At 38.4% G+C, this 18479-nt stretch overlaps 1 protein-coding gene across 7 annotated transcripts in view; it reads left to right on the forward strand.

The window, feature by feature from the left end:
• SCAPER (S-phase cyclin A associated protein in the ER) overlaps positions 1–18479 on the forward strand; it is a 591234-nt gene that overhangs the window by 60257 nt on the left and 512498 nt on the right. For all 7 annotated transcript variants that reach the window (XM_058428046.1, XM_032176146.2, XM_058428043.1 and 4 more), the window contains one exon: positions 2169–2366. Coding sequence is in view for 6 of the 7 variants with exons in the window: in XM_032176146.2 (XP_032032037.1) it covers positions 2169–2366 (198 nt within the window). In the remaining variant the exon portion in view is untranslated. The remainder of the gene's footprint in view (positions 1–2168; positions 2367–18479) is intronic.

Below are 18479 nucleotides of genomic sequence, written 5' to 3' on the forward strand. Positions count from 1 at the left end.
AATTCTGGCTTTGTCACTTAAGTTAACGTGAGGCTTGGGGGTATAATTTAATTTAGCTAAACCTGTTTCCTCCTCTGTAAAATGGAGATAATATTAGTACTGGTAATATAAAATTGCTTCAATGATTAAATGAAGTATATGTAAATCACTTGGTGCAATGCTTGGCACATAGCAAGTATATCGTGAATGTTAGATGCTGGTGCAATTGTTATTATCACTGCTATTCTTTTTGTCAGTAGTAATTAGAGCCCTATATTTTAAAACTCTCTACTAGTTAACTAGCCTCTATGATTTTTTTTTTTTTTAAGAGAGATTTAAGGTCTCACTGTGTTGCCCTGGTCTGTTCTCAAACTCCTGGGCTCAAGTGATACTCCTGCCTCAGCCTCCTGAGTAGTTAGGACTACATGTGTATAATACTGTGCCTGTCTAGCCTCTGTTATTTGATGTGTCTTTTCTACCTTTCTTCGCAAAGTTGGCAATTATTGCCATTAGTTTATGCACATTTTTTCTACAAGCGTGTTTTTTCTCCTTTTTGTCTTTCTTATGATAATCATACCTTACATTATTTGGGCACTTACTGTTTGCTAGATGCATGTCAAACGCTCTGTGAACATTGGAGCAGAAATTGAAAAATTGAGTTCTAGTTTCAGTTCTGTCATTCTTTTGACTTTGTCAAGAAATTCAGTCTGAGCCTCAGTTTTGTCATCTACAAAATAGGAATAGTAATATTTGTCCTGTCTTTACGCTTGTCGTGATGATTAAATTATAACTATGTTTTCAAAAACCCTTTATAAAATATATTTTCTGCCCTTCTAGAATCTTTGTAAATAAAAGCCTTGGATAGAGCAGTCACACGTAATGATAGAAACAGCTTAACCCCAAAGCATTATTGCCTGTTGTACATTATAAGCAAGGATGGTAAAATATTTGAATGATATACTTTATGATTATAATTACTTATGATTATGAATGCTATACATATATACCACATTTATGGATGTATGATAAATTCATAAACAGGTGGGGATGAATGGCAGTAGTTTTGATAATTTCATAAGATTAGAGTCTGGATTCACAGGAAGCTGCTAGTCCTTTGCTGATCAATGTAGAAAAAAACTTTGGGAAGGAAGTATAATTCAGGAAACTTCCTAAGTTAATTTTAACTTTGAACGGTATATAGAAAGAAATGAGGTGGTCTGGAATATCTGGTAAAGAGCTGTCAGCACTGAACCTCGGCCAACAGTCTAATGGCAAGCCAGCAGTATAATTGTAGAGCTGTAACTAGAAGATGGTCTCCTGTGGCAATGCGACCTTGAACAACTCAGCCTCTGAACCTCAATTTATTAATCTGTAAAGTGGAGGTAATAATACATACTTTAAGAAGTGTATGAAGAGGGTCGAGAGATATGTTAAGTTGATTTATAATATACAGTTGTTCCTCAGTATCCATGGGGGATTGGTTTCATGATCTCTATTAGTCCGTTTTCATACTGCTGTAAAGAACTGCCTGAGACTGGGTAATTTATAAAGGAAAGAGGTTTAATTGACTCACAGTTCAGCATGGTTGTGGAGGCCTCAGGAAACTCATACAATCATGGCAGAAGGGGAAGAGGAACCAAGGCACCTTCTTCACAAGGTGGCAGGAAGAACTGCCCAGCGAAGTGAGGAAGATCACCTTATAAAACCATCAGATCTTGTGAGAACTTACTATCATGAGAACAGCATGGGGGAAACCGCCCCCATGATTCAGTTACCTCCATCTGGTCTCTCCCTTTACATGTGGGGATTATGGAGATTAAATTCAAGATGAGATTTGGGTGGGGACAGAAAGCCTAACCATATCAATCTCCCGTGGATATCAGAATCTTTGGATGTTCAAGTCCCTTATATAAAATGGTATAGTATTTGCATATAACCTATGCATATCCTCCCATAGACTTTAATCTTTAGATTGCTTACAATACCTAATGCAATGTAAATGTTATGTAAATAGTTGTTAGACTGTATTGTTTAGAGAATAATGATAGGAAAAAACGTCCATACATGTTCAGTACAGATGCTTTTTATTTCTGGAGTGGTTTTGATTTGTAGTTGATTGAATCTTTATAAAAAATCCAATCCCTGGAAGCCCTTTTTATTTATTTTCATGTTTTATTTTACTTCACCAGAGTACTGCAGTGGACTGTAAAATAACATCATCTACGACTGGAGATAAACACTTTGATAAAAGTCCCACTAAAACAAGGCACCCTCGGAAAATTGATCTAAGAGCTCGATACTGGGCATTTCTTTTTGACAATCTTCGCCGAGCAGTAGATGAAATCTATGTAACTTGCGAATCAGATCAGAGTGTGGTCGAATGTAAGGTAAGGTTTGCTTTGAGGCCTTGTAATCCATTTGAACTCAGATTCTTGAATTTTTGCTACATCTGACTTGATCTTTTTTTTTCTTTGAGATGGAGTTTTGCTCTGTTGCCCAGGCTGGAGTGTAGTGATGCGATCTTGGCTCATTACAACCTCTGCCTCCCAGGTTCAAGTGATTCTCCTGCCTTAGCCTCCTGAGTAGCTGGGATTACAGGCACATGCCACCACACCTGGCTAATTTTTGTATTTTTAGTAGAGATGGAGTTTTGCTGCCTTAGTCAAGCTGGTCTCGAACTCCTGACCTTAAGTGATCCACCCATCTTGGCCTCCCAAAGTGCTGGGATTATAGGCATGAGCCACTGTGCCTGGCCCTGACTGGATCATTTATCTCACTTTTTCTAGTTTTAATAAATTCTGTATGCTTTTCATTTAATTACCTCTTATGAAAAATTGTTCTTTTGATCCATACACTAACATCAGCATTATGCTTCAGGTTTTCTTGATTTTGAAGATTTTTTTTGGCATTACCTAATTATATATTTTATATTCTGTGAAGGATTTGGTAGAAAGCTGTCTTGATACATAGTTCTGGGCAGGGAATCAAAGGGTTGGATACACACACAACATTATTTTTAAAATCTTTCTTATCTGTATTCTCCATTGGTGCTGTAGATGGCACTAGTGAGATTTCACATTCTTTGGTTTCATGTTTAATGTCTAATTGGACATTACTCCCTTTCCATTGAGATACTTATCACTCTTCTAATTCACTTTGGTCAGAGAAAAGTGAGACTGATGGCTAACCATAAACAATCCTGGGTGGGATTGGGATGTCATTGTAAGGTGTGTTTTCTAATTTTAAATAATCTTGTGTTTGTAGTAGGATATTAAACAGACACATGGTGTAGAGTGTCTCTACCTAAAAAGCCTGGCCTTTTAGTAAGTAGAGACTGTATACCATATTACTTTTTACTGAATAAAACTATTTTGAGGAAAACCAGAGTGATACATGTTTATAGAAATATTAAAGAGATAACTTCTGTTTTTATGGTGAACATGGTTGAAAACCCTGGAATTCATTATTTAACCTTTGAAATATATGAGGGGTTAAAGAAGAGTTACATATTGAGACAGCAGCTATGTTTCCTCTTAAATTGGAAACAGTCAAAATAGGTTTTAGACTAACTTAAAAATATTAGTTATGGAAAGCAGGTTTCAAAACGAACAGTAGTTGAAACCATCTAAATACATGTTGTGTGGTTGTTACACATACTACCAGCATGTAAAAACTTTTTTTTTTTTTTTGAGGCAGGTCTTTTTCTGTCACCCAGGCCAGAATGTGATGGTACAAACATGGCTTACGAAACCTTGACCTTCTGGGCTCAAGCAATCCTCCTGCCTCAGCCTCCTGAGTAGCTGGGACCACAGGCATACACCACCATGCCTGGCTAATTTTTAAAAAATTTTTGTAGCGATGAGGATGCATCATGTTGCCCAGGCTAGTCTTGAACTCCTGGGCTCAAGCGATCCTCCTACCTCAGGATTCCAAAGTGGTAGGATTATAGGTATGAGCCACCATGCCCAGCCACTTTTTATGTTTAACGAAAAATATTTTTAAGTAAAATCATATTCTTGGAGTATAATGAGTCAGTATGTTGTGGTAGAAGACACTACTGGACTTAGTTTTCTGTTATGCTTTGTAAACTGAGCATTTGGGCTTAGAGTATCTCTAGATTACCCCTAGAGATTAATCAAAGCAGCAGTTTCTTTTTTTTGTTTGTTTGTTTGAAAATAACAAATCACTGATTGATGAAATCAAATTTACTTAAAAATATATATACTTCTTTAGAGTAAAGTGAGATTTACCAATTGCAATTACGTCTTTTTGTGATAAGGAGAAACTCTTGCACCTGTCTCTGACACGACTGTGTTTTAGGAAGCTAGAATTGGCCACAAGAAAGTGTGGCTTTTATTTCTGGTTCTTTCACTTATTCCAAGCTTTATAAAAGCTTACTAGCCATAGATTTTTTTGTGTGTAAGTTGTAGATTAAAAGAATGGAGAAAGTTTTGACAAAGTGAGAGGAATAGAGATGTGTTTTCCATTCTTTGTACTGTGCCAAGATGCTCAAAGGCTTATGCTGAGAAATCTAGGAGTTTAAAAGGTATTTTTATATTCTACTCTTCTCCTCATCCAAGACTTACAGGTGGTGATGTAAAAAGACACATTTTAACGTTGCGTCTAAGCACATACTGGGTATATACTAACTAGTTTTCTTGTTTTGTTTTGCTTTATTCTTATTATCAAAGCACTGCCATCCATGATCTCATTTGGTTAGTATCTTAATGAGATACATGACCCAATAATTTTTCCTCATTTTGTACGTGGATTCAGCCATTGTTTTGTTAATGCACTGAAAGATTTTTTCCTATTTGTGATTTTTATCTTTTAACCTTAGTTAAAATAATCACAGTTCAGTTCTGTGTCTCATATGTAAAATGCAGTTAATAACACATTATGTAATTCACATGGTAAGTATAGCATGATGTGAAAAGTATCTTTCCTGTTTGCCCAGGATTTCTGACTAGATGCTGACTTTGTAATCAAAAGAAGCTACATTCCTCATTTTTTGAGTTTGAAGATTGTGCCTGTTTATGACATCCACTACTTTACTACATAAATTGCTAAGAACTGACGTTCCAGCAAAACTCTAAGCATCACCCCTACATTTCCCTTGCTCTCTTACCAAGTAGGCTAGAGTGGGCTGGGGGAGTTGCTTTTTGGAGTATGCTTAGTTAATGAAGTGGTGGCCATCTCCTCATTTGTTCTCACAAAATTTTGAGGTAAGGGTTGAAAGAGTTGGTTGTGAAATTTGTGGGTGTGGCTGCCAGAAGGGGAGATTGGCATCTTCTTCTCTGGTTGAATGTTTGTTGTGTGGACTGATTTTGGTGTCTCTGGAATGTGTTGAGAGAGTTTGGGGGAAAACATGCTGGGAAATACATTTTATTTTCCTTTCCTTGTTTCCCATTTCAATCTGGAGGGAACTAGATGTGTGTCTCTGGAGGCTTGGGGACACTTTTGGATATAGAGACTGGCACCTGCATCTGGCTTAGAGATTTCGTAGCACAATAGACTTGGAGTAGCCTGTGCCAGCTGGGCTTGAAGGGACTCTAGGATAGTATGCCTTGAAAGGAGTTCTCAGTGATCAAGTAGAGAAGACCTGAGTATATCTAATGATATATGTGAGGGAAGGAGCATAGGCATAGATGAAGGTATGAGTCATAGGAGCTTTCTCTGGGGACACTTGGCTAGGTGAGTATATGTAAAACTCTGATGGAGTTGGGCCCCAGTGTCTCCTATTCTCATATTTGTTTCCGTGCGTACTCAATCTTTAGCTCCCACTTAATAAGAGAGAGCTTGGTACTTGGTTTTCTATTACGGCATTAGTTTGCTTGGGATAATGGCCTCCAGCTGCATCTGTGTTCCTGCAAAGCACATGATCTTGTTTTTTCCTATGTCTGCATAGTATTCCATGATGTATATGTACCACATTTTCTTTATCCAGTCTGCCATTGATGGGCATCTAGGTTGATTCCATGTCTTTGCTATTGTGGATAGTGCTGCAGTGAAAATATGTGTGCATATATCTTTTTGGTAGAGCAGTTTATATTCCTTTGGGTATATACTCAATAATAGGATTGCTGGGTCAAATGGTAGTTCTGTTTTCAGTTCTTTGAGAAATCTCCAAACTGCTTTCCATGGTGGCTGAACAAATTTACATTCCCACCAGCAGTGTATAAGCATTCCCTTTTCTCTACAACTTTGCCAGCATCTGTTTTTGACTTTTAAATAATAGCCATTCTGTCTGGTATGATATGGGATCTCAGTGTGGTTTTGATTTGCATTTCTCTAATGATTGGTGATGTTGAGCATTTTTTCATATGCTTGTGTGTGTATTCTTTTGACAAATGTCTGTTCATGTACTTTGCCCAGTTTTAAATGGGATTGTATACTTTTTCTGACTGATGTGAGGTGGTGTCTCATTGTAGTTTTGTATTGCATTTGTCTGATGATTAGTCATGTTGAGCATTTGATATGGTTTGGCTCTGTCCCCACCCAAATCTCATCTTGAATTGTAGTTCCCATAATCTCCACATATCGTGGGAGGTAATTTAATCACAGAGGTGCTTACCCTCATTCTGTTCTTGTGATAATGAGTGAGTTCTCATGAGATCTGATGGTTTTATAAGGGGCTTTTCCCCCTTTTGCTCCACACTTCTCCTTGCTGCTGCCACATGGAAGAAGGACGTGTTTACTTCCCCTTCCACCATGATCATAAGTTTCCTGAGGCCTCCCCAGTTATGCTGAACTGAGTCAGTTAAACCTCTTTCCTTTATAAATTACCCAGTCTCAAATATGTCTTTATTAGTAGTGTGAGAGCAGACTGATATAGCATTTTTTATGTGCTTCTTGGCTGTGTTATGTCTTTGTTTGAGAAGTGTCTGTTCATGTCCTTTGCCCATTTTTTAATTGGGGCTGTTTGTTTTTTGCTTGTTGATTTAAATTCCTTATAGATTCTAGATATTGGACCTTTGTCAGATGCATAGTTTGTGAATATTTTGTCCCATTTTGTGGGTTGTCTGTTTACTTTGTTAATTGTTTCTTTTGCTGTACAGAAGATGTTTAATTATGTCCCACTTGTCTATTTTTGTTTTTGTTGCAATTGCTTTTGGGGATTTTGTTATGAAATTGTTGCCAAGGCATATATCCAGAATGATATTTTCTAGGTCTTCTTCTATGGTTTTTATAATTTGAGGCTTTACAATTACTTTTCTTTTCTTTCTTTTTTTTTTTGAGATGGAGTCTCTGTTGCCCAGGGTGGAGTGCAATGGTGAGATCTCGGCTCACTACAAGCTCCGCCTCCTGGGTTCATGCCATTCTCCTGCCTCAGCCTCCTGAGTAGCTGGGACTACAGGTGCCTGCCACCACACCCGGCTAATTTTTGTATTTTTTAGTAGAGACGGGGTTTCACCGTGTTAGCCAGGATGGTCTCAATCTCCTGACCTCGTGATCCACCCGCCTCGGCCTCCCAAAGTGCTGGGATTTACAGGCGTGAGCCACTGTGCCCAGCCTACAATTAACTTTTTAAATCCATTTTGAGTTGATTTTTATATATGGTGAAAGGAAGTGGTCCAGTTTCAGTCTTCTGCATGTGGCTAGCTAGTTATCCCAGCACTGTTTATTGAGTAAGGAATCCTTTATTCATTGCTTGTTATTGTTGACTTTTCGAAGATATGATGCTTGTAGGTGTGTGGCTTTATTTCTGGGTTCCCTAACTAGTTTCATTGTTCTATGTATCTGATTTTTGTACCATCCTGTTTTGGTTACTATAGCCTTGTAGTATGGTTTGAAGTGGAGTAGTGTTCTGCCTCCAGCTTTGTTCTTTTAGCTTAGGATTTCTTTGGCTTTTGGGGCTCTTTTTTGGTTCCACATGAAGTTTAGAATAGTTTTTTTGAATTCTGTGAAAAATGACATTGGTAGTTAGGAATTGGCATTGGTAGTTGGTAGTTTGGAATTGGTAGTTGGTAGTTTGGCATTGAATCTGTAAATTGCTTTGGGCAGTATAGCAATTTTAACAGTATTGATTCTTCCTATCCACGAGCATGGAATATATTTCCATTTGTTTGTGTCATCTCTGATTTCTTTCATCATTGTTTTGTAATTCTCATTGTAGGGGTCTTTCACCTCCCTGGTGAAATTTATTTCTAGATTTTTTTTTTGTGTGGCTAATGTGAATGGGATTGTGTTCTTGATTTGGTTCTCAGGTTGAACATTACTGGTGTATAGAAATGCTACTGATTTTTGTACATTGATTTTGTATCCTGAAAGTTAAGTTATCAGTTCTAGGAGCCTTTGGATAGAGACTATAAGGTTTTCTAGGTATAGACTCATATTGTCTGCAGAGACAGCTTGACTTCCTCTCTTCCTATTTGGATGCCTTTTATTTTATTCTCTCACCTGATTGTTCTAGCTAGGATTTCCACTACTGCATTGAATAGGAGTGGTGAGGTGGGAATCCTTGTCTTGTTCTGGTTTTCAAGGGGAATAGTTTCAGCATTTGCCCATTCAGTATGATGTTAGCTATGAGAGTGTCGTAGATGGCTCTTATTATTTTCAGTTATGTTATCTTTATACCTAGTTTGTTGAGGGTTTTTAACATGAAGTGATGTTGAATTTTATTGAAAGCCTTTTCTGTGTCTGTTGAGATTCTCATGTGGTTTTTGTTTTTAGTTCTGTTTATGTGGTGGATCACATTTATTGACTTGCATGTGTGAACCAACCTTACATCTCAGGAATAAAGCCGACTTGAGCATGGTGAATTAACCTTTTGATGTGCTGCTTGATTCTGTTTGCTAGTATATTGTTGAGTTTTGTTTTTCTTTCTTTTTTTTTAATCTGTGTTTATCAGGGATATTGGCCTGAGCTTTTCTGGTTTAATTTATTCCTAGACATTTTATTTTTGTGTGTGTGTGTGGCTATTGTGAATGGGATTGTGTTCTTGATTTGGTTCTCAGGTTGGACGTTATTGGTGTATAGAAGTGCTACTGATTTTTGTATATTGATTTTGTATTCTGAAACTTTACTGAAGTTGTTCATCAGTTCTAGGAGCCTTTGGATGTTGCATCTCTGCCAACATCCAATTTTTGGGAACAATTTTAGTAGAATTCTTATTAGCTCTTCTTTGTATATCTGGTGGAATTCAGCTGTGAATCTGTCTGGTTCAGGGATTTTTTTGGTTTTTAGGTTTTTTCTTAATGATTCCATTTCAGAACTCATTATTGGTTTGTTCAGGATTTCAGTTTGTTTTGGGTTCAATCTTGGAAGGTTGTATGTTTCCAGAATTTATCCGTTTCTTTTAGGTTTTCCAGTTGGTATGCACAGAGGTGTCTCTAATAGTCTCTGAGGGTTTTTTATATTTCTGTGGGGTTGGTGGTAATGTGAACTTTGTCATTGCCAATTGTGTTTATTTGGATATTTTTTTCTTTATTAATCTAGCCAGCTGTCTATCAACTTTGTTTTTTTTTTTCTAAGAACCAACTTTTCTTCATTGATATTTTGTATGGATTTTCATGTCTCAATGTTGTTGAGTTCAGCTCTTCCTTATTAGTATGGTGGTGAGTATCCTTGCCCGTCAGTGTTGTTCAGTTCAGCTCGGAGTTTGGTTATTTATTTTCTTTTGCTAGCTTTGGGGTTGGTTTGCCCTTGTTTTTTTTCTTTGACTTCCTCTAGGTATGATGTTAAGTTGTTAATTTTAGATCTTTCTAACTTCTTGATGTATGCATTTAGTGCTATAAACTTTCCTCTTACCATTGCTGTAGCTGTGTCCAAGAGATTCTCTTATGTTGTTTCTTTGTTATTAGTTTCAAATAATTTTTTGATTTCTATCTTAATTTCATTGCCTATCCAAAAGTGATTCATGAGCAGGTTGCTTAATTTCCATGTAATTGTATGTTTTTGAGAGATCTTATTATAGATTTCTGTTTTTATTGCACTGTGGTCTGAGGGTGTAGTTTGTTTGATTTCACTTTGAATTTGTTGAGAATCGCTTTATGGCTGAGTGTGTGGTTCATCTTAGAGTATGTGCTATGTGCAGATGAGAAGAATTTATATTCATTTGTCATTGGGTGGAGTATTCTGTAGATACCTGTTAAGTCCATTTGATCAAGTGTCAATTTAGGTCCTTAATATCTTTGTTAATTTTCTACCTTGATCGGTCTAACACTGTCAGTGGGGTGTTGAAATCTCCTATTGTTACGTGTGGTTATCTAAGTCTCTTCATAGGTCTCTGAGAACTTATGTCACAAATCTAGGTGCTCTAATGTCGGGTACATATATGTTTAAGATACTTAAATCTTCTTGTTGAGTTGAACCCTTTATCAATATGTAATACTCTTCTTTGTCCTTTTTGATCATTGTTGGTTGAAAATCTGTTTTGTCTGAAATAACGGCAACCCCTGCTTTTTTTGTTTTCTGTTTGCTTGATAAATCTTTCTGCATCCCTTTATTGTGAGTCTGTGGTTGTCGTTGCATGTGAGATGCATCTTTCGAAGGCAGCCTACAGTTGGGTCTTGCTTCTTTATCCAGCTCACCACTCTGCCTTTTAAGTGGAATGTTTAGCCCATTTATATTCAAGGTCAATATTGATATGTGATGCATTAATCCTATCATCATGTTGTTAGCTGGTTGATTCTTATGTCGACTTGATTGTATAGTTGCTTTATCATGTCAGTGGGCTCTTATGGTGGCATGTATTGTTTTTTCATTTTCATGTTTAGGACTCCCTTAGGGACCTCTTTTAAGGCAGGTCTGATGGTAACGAATTCCCTTAGCATTTGCTTGTGTCAAAAGGATTTTATTTCTCCTTTGCTTATGAAGCTTAGTTTGGCTGGATATGAAATTCTTGGTTGGAATTTATTTTCATTAAGGATACTGAATATAAGCTCCCAATCTCTTCTGGCTTGTAGGGTTTCTGCTGAAAGGTCTGCTGTAAGCTGATGAGTTTCCCTTTGTGGGTGACTTGCCCCTTCTCTCTAGCTGCCTTTAAGGTTTTTTCTTTTGCATTGACCTTGGAGAATCTGATAATTATGTGTCTGGGGGATTTTTGTCTTATATAGTATCTTGCAGTTGTTCCCTGAGTTTGCATGTTGATGTGTCTAGTCAGGTTGGGGAAATTTTCATGGACAATTGCTGCATATTAGTTCATTCTTACACTGCTATGAAAAAATACCTGAGACTTGGTAATTTATAAAGAAAAGCGATTTAATTGGCTAGTGGTTCCACAGGCTGTATAGGAACATGCAGCATCTGTTTCTGGGGAGGCCTCAGGGAGCTTTTACTCATGGCAGAAGGCAAAACGGGAGCAGCAGGCATCTTACATGGCAGGAGCAGGGCCAAGAGCGAGGGGGAGGTGCCACACACTTTAAACAACCAGATCTCGTGAGAACTCTATCATGAGGACAGCATCAAAGGGATGGTGCTAAGCCGTTCATAAAGGATTCACCCTCATGATTCAGTCACCTCCCACCAGGCCCCCCAGCACTGGGGATTACAATTGAACTTGAGATTTGGGAGGAGACACCTATCCAACTGTATAATTCCTCAAATATGTTTTCCAAATTGCTTGCTGTATCTCTGACTCGTTCAGGAATGACAGTGTGTTAGAGGTTTGGTCTCTTTACATAATCACATACTTCTCAGAGGTTTTGTTCATTTTTTAAAATTCCTTTTTCTTTATATGCTTGCATTGATTTGAAAGAGCAGTCTTTTGTGCGCTGAGATTCTTTCCTCAGCTTCATGTATTCTCTTATTAATGCTTCCGGTTGTATTGTGAAATTCCTGTAGTGAATTTTTCATTTCCGGAAGTTCAGTTTGGTTCCTTCTTAAAATGGCTATGTTGTCTTTCAACTCATAGATGGTGTCACTGTTTACCTTGCATTGGTTTTCAGCCTTCTCCTATATCTTGTGGAGTTTCCTTCCCATCCAGATTCTGAATTGTAGGTCTTTCATTTCAGCCATCTCAGTCTGGTTAAGAACCATTGCTGAGGAGCTAGTGCAGTTATTTGGAAATAAGATACTCTGGTTTGAGAATTGCTAGAATTTTGGTGCTGGCTGTTTCTCATCTCTGTGTGGTGATGTTCTTTTAGTTTCTGAAGTTGCTGTTCTTTGGATAGAGCCTTTTGCTTTTATATTCTTTGATGCCCTTGAGGGTTTGACTGTGGTATAATTTGGGTATAGTCAGTTGGCTTCATTTCTGAATGCTTTCAGGCCACCAAGCCTCAGCACAGCACTCCTGTGCTGTGGACTCTAACCCTGGGGGGTTGGAACTAGGCCTGCAGCTTTGTTCTCTGGTCCCTAGAGGTCAAGCACCTGCTGCACTTGAGGGATGGAGGTACTCCCAGTCAGCTGACAACCACATTCCGACAGGCTGCTAGCAAACATGCTCCGGTGGGGTGATGGAAGGGGTCATGGGAGAATATGCTGTGGTGGTGGTGCGGGGGCATTGTGGGTGAGTGTGTACCAGTGCGGCGGTGGGGCAACCACAGGTGATTGTGCACCAGTAGGGTGGCAGGGGATGCCATAGGTGAGTACTCACCAATGGGTGATTGAGGGGGAGGGGTTGGTGTACACCAACAGGGCAGTGGGGGCCCTGTGGATGTGCATAGTGGTGGGTCCTCATGCACGTGCATGCTGACAAGGGGATATTGTGGGTGTGTGTGTGCCGGCAGGGTCCTGTCTACAAAAGCACTCCTATGGGAGGGTGGGGGCTGGGAAAGAGTTATGGTAGTGGCCACTGACAAGCATTTCAGTGGGGCCACTGTGGCTGTGTTTCGAGTGTGTGTGGCCAGGGAGGGACCCTGGAAGAGGCCAGCAAATGGGAGCATTTAGATCAGACTGGCCCTGTACTGCAGGCAAGACAGCCCTGCTCTCTCCTGGTCTGGCAGCTAAAAAAGGCCAAACCCCTACCTATAGGAGTATGGCAAGCCTTGGGGAATGGGAGCCCATGGCCATGCTCCATAGTAGCTGTCCCCATGCCTAACCCTCTGCGCTCCATGCAGTTTGGAGTTCTTTCTCTGCCAACTCCCCAGGCAGTTCTCCCTGCCATCTCAAATGCCTGTGGAGGTCATGAGGGGCTCCTGCAGGTCTGTGGTGAGGGTGGACTACTTCATGCCTGTTCTACTCACCCCTTGCATAAGAGCCACTTTGGGCCAGGAACAGGTCACGGTGCTTGGCAGCCCTGTTCAGGGTTCCCAGCTTCCTTCCCCATTCAGCCCCAGGGTCTGTCTTCTCCCTCTATCATCTCTCAATGCCTTCTTTACAAAGATCTGCTTGGAGTATGCCAGTCTACTTGATGTTTTGATCTTTCTTGGTGGGTGAAGCTCTTCTTCCTGGCTACATCTATTTGGCCATTTTGGCTCTTCTCTCTCACAGCATTTTAAACTGGTAAAACTAAGTTGATGATCTCTCCTTCCCACCTCAAACCTGATGTGTTTCTCTTCCTTGAATACTGCTTTTACCCCCAGGTGTTTGTGCTTGAGACCTGGGAGACATCCTTGGTTCCTCCCCTCACCTCACAAACCCACTCACTATCCAATGGATTAATTCCTTTCAGAATTACCTCCTAAATCTTTCCAATCCATTCACATCTCTCACTCTACTGCTACCATCCTAGTCCAAGCTGTCATAAAATGTTTAGATTACAAGTGAAGCCTTCTAATAGGACTTCCTGCATCCTTCTAATCGATTCTCCACACTGCAGGCAGATTGCTACTTAGAAAATGACAAATGTGTCTCTCTCATTACTTTGATTGTAGTTGTTCAAAGGTTTTTCTTTACTCTGAGCATCAGAATCCTTAACATGGTGATGTTAAGGATCTTGAGTGACTTGATCTATGAATTCTTCATTTCACACCACTTTTGTCCCCTCCCTTCTGCCTCATGTAAATCAGACTTCCTTTGGTTCCGTAACCATATCATGTCCTTGCGTGTTTCCTGGCCTTTCCATGTTCTAATTTTTCCGCCCAGAACACTCTTTCCTCCTTCTCCTTGCCCAACACCTTCTTACTCATTACTTTTACTTAACTCCTATTCATAATTTACATTTCAGCCTAAGTGTCACTTTCCCAGGGGAGCCTAACTTACGTTTCAGACTATGATATGCTCTTATAGTGCATATGCTTCTCTTTGGAAATGTATATCACAGTTGAAATGAAATAATTATATATTTAGTTGTTTAATATCTGTCTCCCTTTCTAGACACTAAGCTCCATGAGGATAGAAACAACATTGTATTGTTTACCCCTCCATCTTCATCTTCAGTACTTGGTACTGGCACTGGATCATAGGAAATGCCCAGTAAATACGTGTTGAACGAGTGTGTGAAGCCATGAGGCTACATACACAGTTGCACTGATGTTAGTCTTCATAGTTGTGTGATTCTTAATTCCCCCAGTGATCCTTAGCAGCCAGTCATATGCTAAAAAGGTACAAAGATGGTGGGTATATGGATTAATCTTGAGCTAGTATTCTTCAAGCAGATGCATTGGAATTTGAATAGAGTAAAAGGAGTTGAAGAGGGTAAGAGAGTAGTTGGAGTAATGGGCCATGGAACCTAAGCTGATGGGGAAGGAAATGATTATAAGAGAAGCCTGATAGTGATGCTAAGTATTTACAAATACTCCTTGGACATGGAGGAGTGAGTAAGGTGGATTCTCTGTGGAAAGTGTTAGGTTTACATTTATATTTTTGAAATTAATAGTTAGATCCTCCAAATACTAGTTTTCTTAATCTCCTTGATCTGTCAGATAGTGTATGTAGTCTTTTATCTCTCGTTCCCCCTTCCACCTTTCCTGAGTCCCCAGAATCCATTATATCATTCTTTATGCCATTGCACATCCTCATAGCTTAGCTTCCGCTTATAAGTGAGAACATAAAATATTTGGTTTTCCATTCTTGAGTTACTTCACTTAGAATAATGGCCTCCAACTCCATCCACAGTGCCGCAAAGGTCATTATTTCATTCCGTTTTATGGCTGAGTAGTATTTCATGGTGTATATATAGCACATTTTTTTTTGTCCACTTGTTGGTTGATGGATATTTAGGTTGGTTTCAAGTTTTTGAAATTGTGAATTGTGCTGCTATAAACATGCGTGTGCATGTGTCCTTTTCATACAAGGACTTCGTTTCCTTTGGGTAAATACCCGGTAGTGGGATTGCTGGATCATTTGATCCAGCCTGGCCCTTAAATGCTTTTCATTGTGAATTCTGTTTCGTCTGATATTAATGTTATAATCTTATTGTTTTGATTTGCCTGTTACACTTTAGCTCCGGAATTGAAATTTGTTACAGAGAATATGAGATTCAGGACAAGGATAGAAGGCTGAGTTCACTTGTGCATTTGTGGGAGTTGGCTTCTGTTACCTCACTGTTGTCTTACATTAATAGCCATCTTTTCTTCATCTGTATCTGTATCTGTATCTTTTCTTCTTAGCCTTATTCTGCATATTTCCTGTTGTGTTTCATGCATTGTAGTCTTCACAGTAAAATTTTACTGTTTGATTGGTTAAATAATTAATTTCTCCTGTATATGTAACATTTACTAAAGCATTGATTTATGAGTGTTTAAGTTGTAGAGATAGATAGCTGTCATTTTTTACTCTGTTTAACATGACACTTTATTGACAATTTCTGGGTTGCTAGATCTTTGTTTCTTATATCTAGTTTTCATATACATTATCATCAATATGATAGAGCATTGGTTTTTTTCCTTTTGGGTATGTTGAATAATGGAATAACCTGGGACTTGTAATTACCATATCATAACTACTGTGGGTTAGTCAAATTTGACTTGTCTGGTTGTCTCAGTCTGTTTTCTATTGCTTATAACAGAATACTAGAAACTGGGTAATTTATTAAATAATTATATAAATATATAAAAATCTTATCTTTATAAAGATAAGAAATTTATTTCTCATTATTATAGACAGGCTTTATCTGGTTTGGGCCTTCTTGCTGGTGGGGACTCTGCAGAGTCCCAAGACAACGTAGGACATCACATGGTGAGGGGGCTGAGTCTACTAGCTCAGGCCTCTCTTTCTCCTCTTATAAATGCACCAGTCTCATTCCCATGCTAATTCATGAATCCATTAACCCATTAAACCTTTCATGAGAGCAGAGCCCTCATGGCCCAATTATCTCTTAAAAGCCCTGCCTCTCAGTACTGCCACAATTGAGGATTAAATTTCAACATGAGTTTTTAAGGAGACAAATATTCAAACCATAGCACTGGGATAAGTTCCTAGTTATGTTAGCCTATTTTCTAGACATAGGTATTATACCAATTTATACCATACTTTCATTTTTCAACTATTTCTTCCTGATTTATTTTTGTTGATGGAACCACCATTCTTCTAGTCAGCTGTGTTCTATATTTTGTTGACTACAAAGTTCCTATCCATTCATCTTTTGCATTTTTTTTTCCATTCACAAACTCCTTCCCTCTTTCCTAGTGTCAAGATACTGCTTTTTGAAGACCCTTATTACTCTCCAGTGAAGTGTTATCTTTTTGGTATGTCCTCTTCTAGTTTTTTCTTTTTATAGTCCTTCATATTACTTTCCTGCTGTAAAACTTGTATGAATTCTATCTCTATAGTCTCCTGAATCCACAGTAGACTAATCATTTTGGCTTTTAAAACCTCCTACTGTATGGTCTTAGTTGACTTTTTTGGTTATGTTATAATTAGTGCTAAGCTGCCTGTATACTCACTACAGAAGAGCTTGAGAAAGCTGAGTCCTCAGGACCGAGTCCACAGGCTATGGGATTCCAAGTGGAGACGTATTTTTAAAAAATGAATTAGTGTCTCATTTGGGAACTGGCATAATGCAACAGGATGAAATAACCTCAGCCCTGAGATTTTGTTGGACTTAATCTCAGTAGCAGTCATCTGTAGCTTTTAGACAACGAGAGGAAATGGAAAGAAAGAGAAATGGGATGTTGGGAAGTGGACATTTGTTCAAGTCAATTTGGTGGAAGAATAGTAACTGGAAGGTGAAATCCAGTTCCACCTTATTTTTTTTTGTCTAATTCATTATGATTTAGACATATTACAACTTAGCTTTGTCAGAAAAAAAAAGAATGAAAATCATGTATGTGATTGGTAATAGAAACCAAAATAGAGCAGAATATGAAACTGAATAATAAATCATGAGATCTTAATGTGGTCTTAAAATCATATAATCTAGCCATTTTATCTTACTGATGGGAAGCTGTAAAACTAAATGATGTGTCAGAAATTACATAACGAGTTAGCCTCAGAGCTAAGGACTGGAAACACAAGTGGACTTATATTTTATTCAACCACATTTAATGAATATTACAACATGCACTGTTTTGGGTGAAGTATAACAAAAATGCCTTAGATCAAACACGTCATGTTGATTTAAATGCCACAGTTTTTTCCTTTTATAATTTAAAGACTTTCTTTTAGGAGGGAACATCCATGCTTCTCCTTCTGTGGATGTCGCCTTGGGTTATTTACACTTTTTATTGAGATAATTCCATTTTTTAATTAAAAATTCTTTTTTAACTATTTGAAATGATAGAAATTTTTCAGATAATGACTGCAACATAGAAAACAGATCTTTTTGTGGCCAGGCGCGGAGGCCCACGCCTGTAATCCTAGCACTTTGGGAGGCTGAGTTGGGTGGATCACCTAAGGTCAGGAGTTCGAGACCAGCCTGACCAATATGATGAAACCCCATTTCTACTAAAAATACAAAAATTAGCTGGGCGTGGTGGTATGCATCTATAGTCCCAGCTACTTGGGAGGCTGAGTCAGAAGAATTGCTTAAACCCGGGAGGGAGAGGTTGCAGTGAGACGAGATCACCCCACTGCATTCCAGCCTGGGCAACAGAGCGAGAGTCTGTCTTAAAAAAAAAAAAAAAAAAAAAAAAAAAGGAGGGGGGAGGGACAGCATTAGGAGATAGACCTAATGCTAAATGACGAGTTAATGGGTGCAGCAAAACAACATGGCACATGGATACATATGTAACAAACCTGCACATTGTGCACATGTACCCTAAGACCTAAAGTATAATAATAAAAAAAAACTTAATAAAAACCTTATATAGTGCAAAAACAAAAACAAACAAACAAACAAACAAAAACAAATCTTCTTGGTGCCCAGACCACTAGGTGTAGTAGGAAAGGTTATAATTCTGTTTTTTATTATTCTGGGTTATTGAAATGATTTGAGATTTGATCACTGTGGAGAAAAGATAGTCAATTTACGATTTTGGAATAAATTTTGCTCCTCTGTGCATGTTTGTCTCAATGAAGGTAAATATTTTAAGAATAACATTTTTTTGACTAATAACTTAGAAAGTGAGATGTGTTACTATGGACAAATATGGTTTGAAAGAGAAGGGACTTTTGTTTTTGTAGCTCTTATGGACTTGAATATCCATTGACATTATTATACTTGATACGGCCCACAGGAGGAGAGGTAACTTCTGGCTGTAGGATCATAGAAGAGTTTGTATATGTGGTATTTGTGCTGG

The sequence above is a fragment of the Hylobates moloch genome, unplaced genomic scaffold (assembly GCF_009828535.3).
Source record: "Hylobates moloch isolate HMO894 unplaced genomic scaffold, HMol_V3 SCAFFOLD_14, whole genome shotgun sequence".
Lineage (NCBI taxonomy): Eukaryota > Metazoa > Chordata > Mammalia > Primates > Hylobatidae > Hylobates > Hylobates moloch.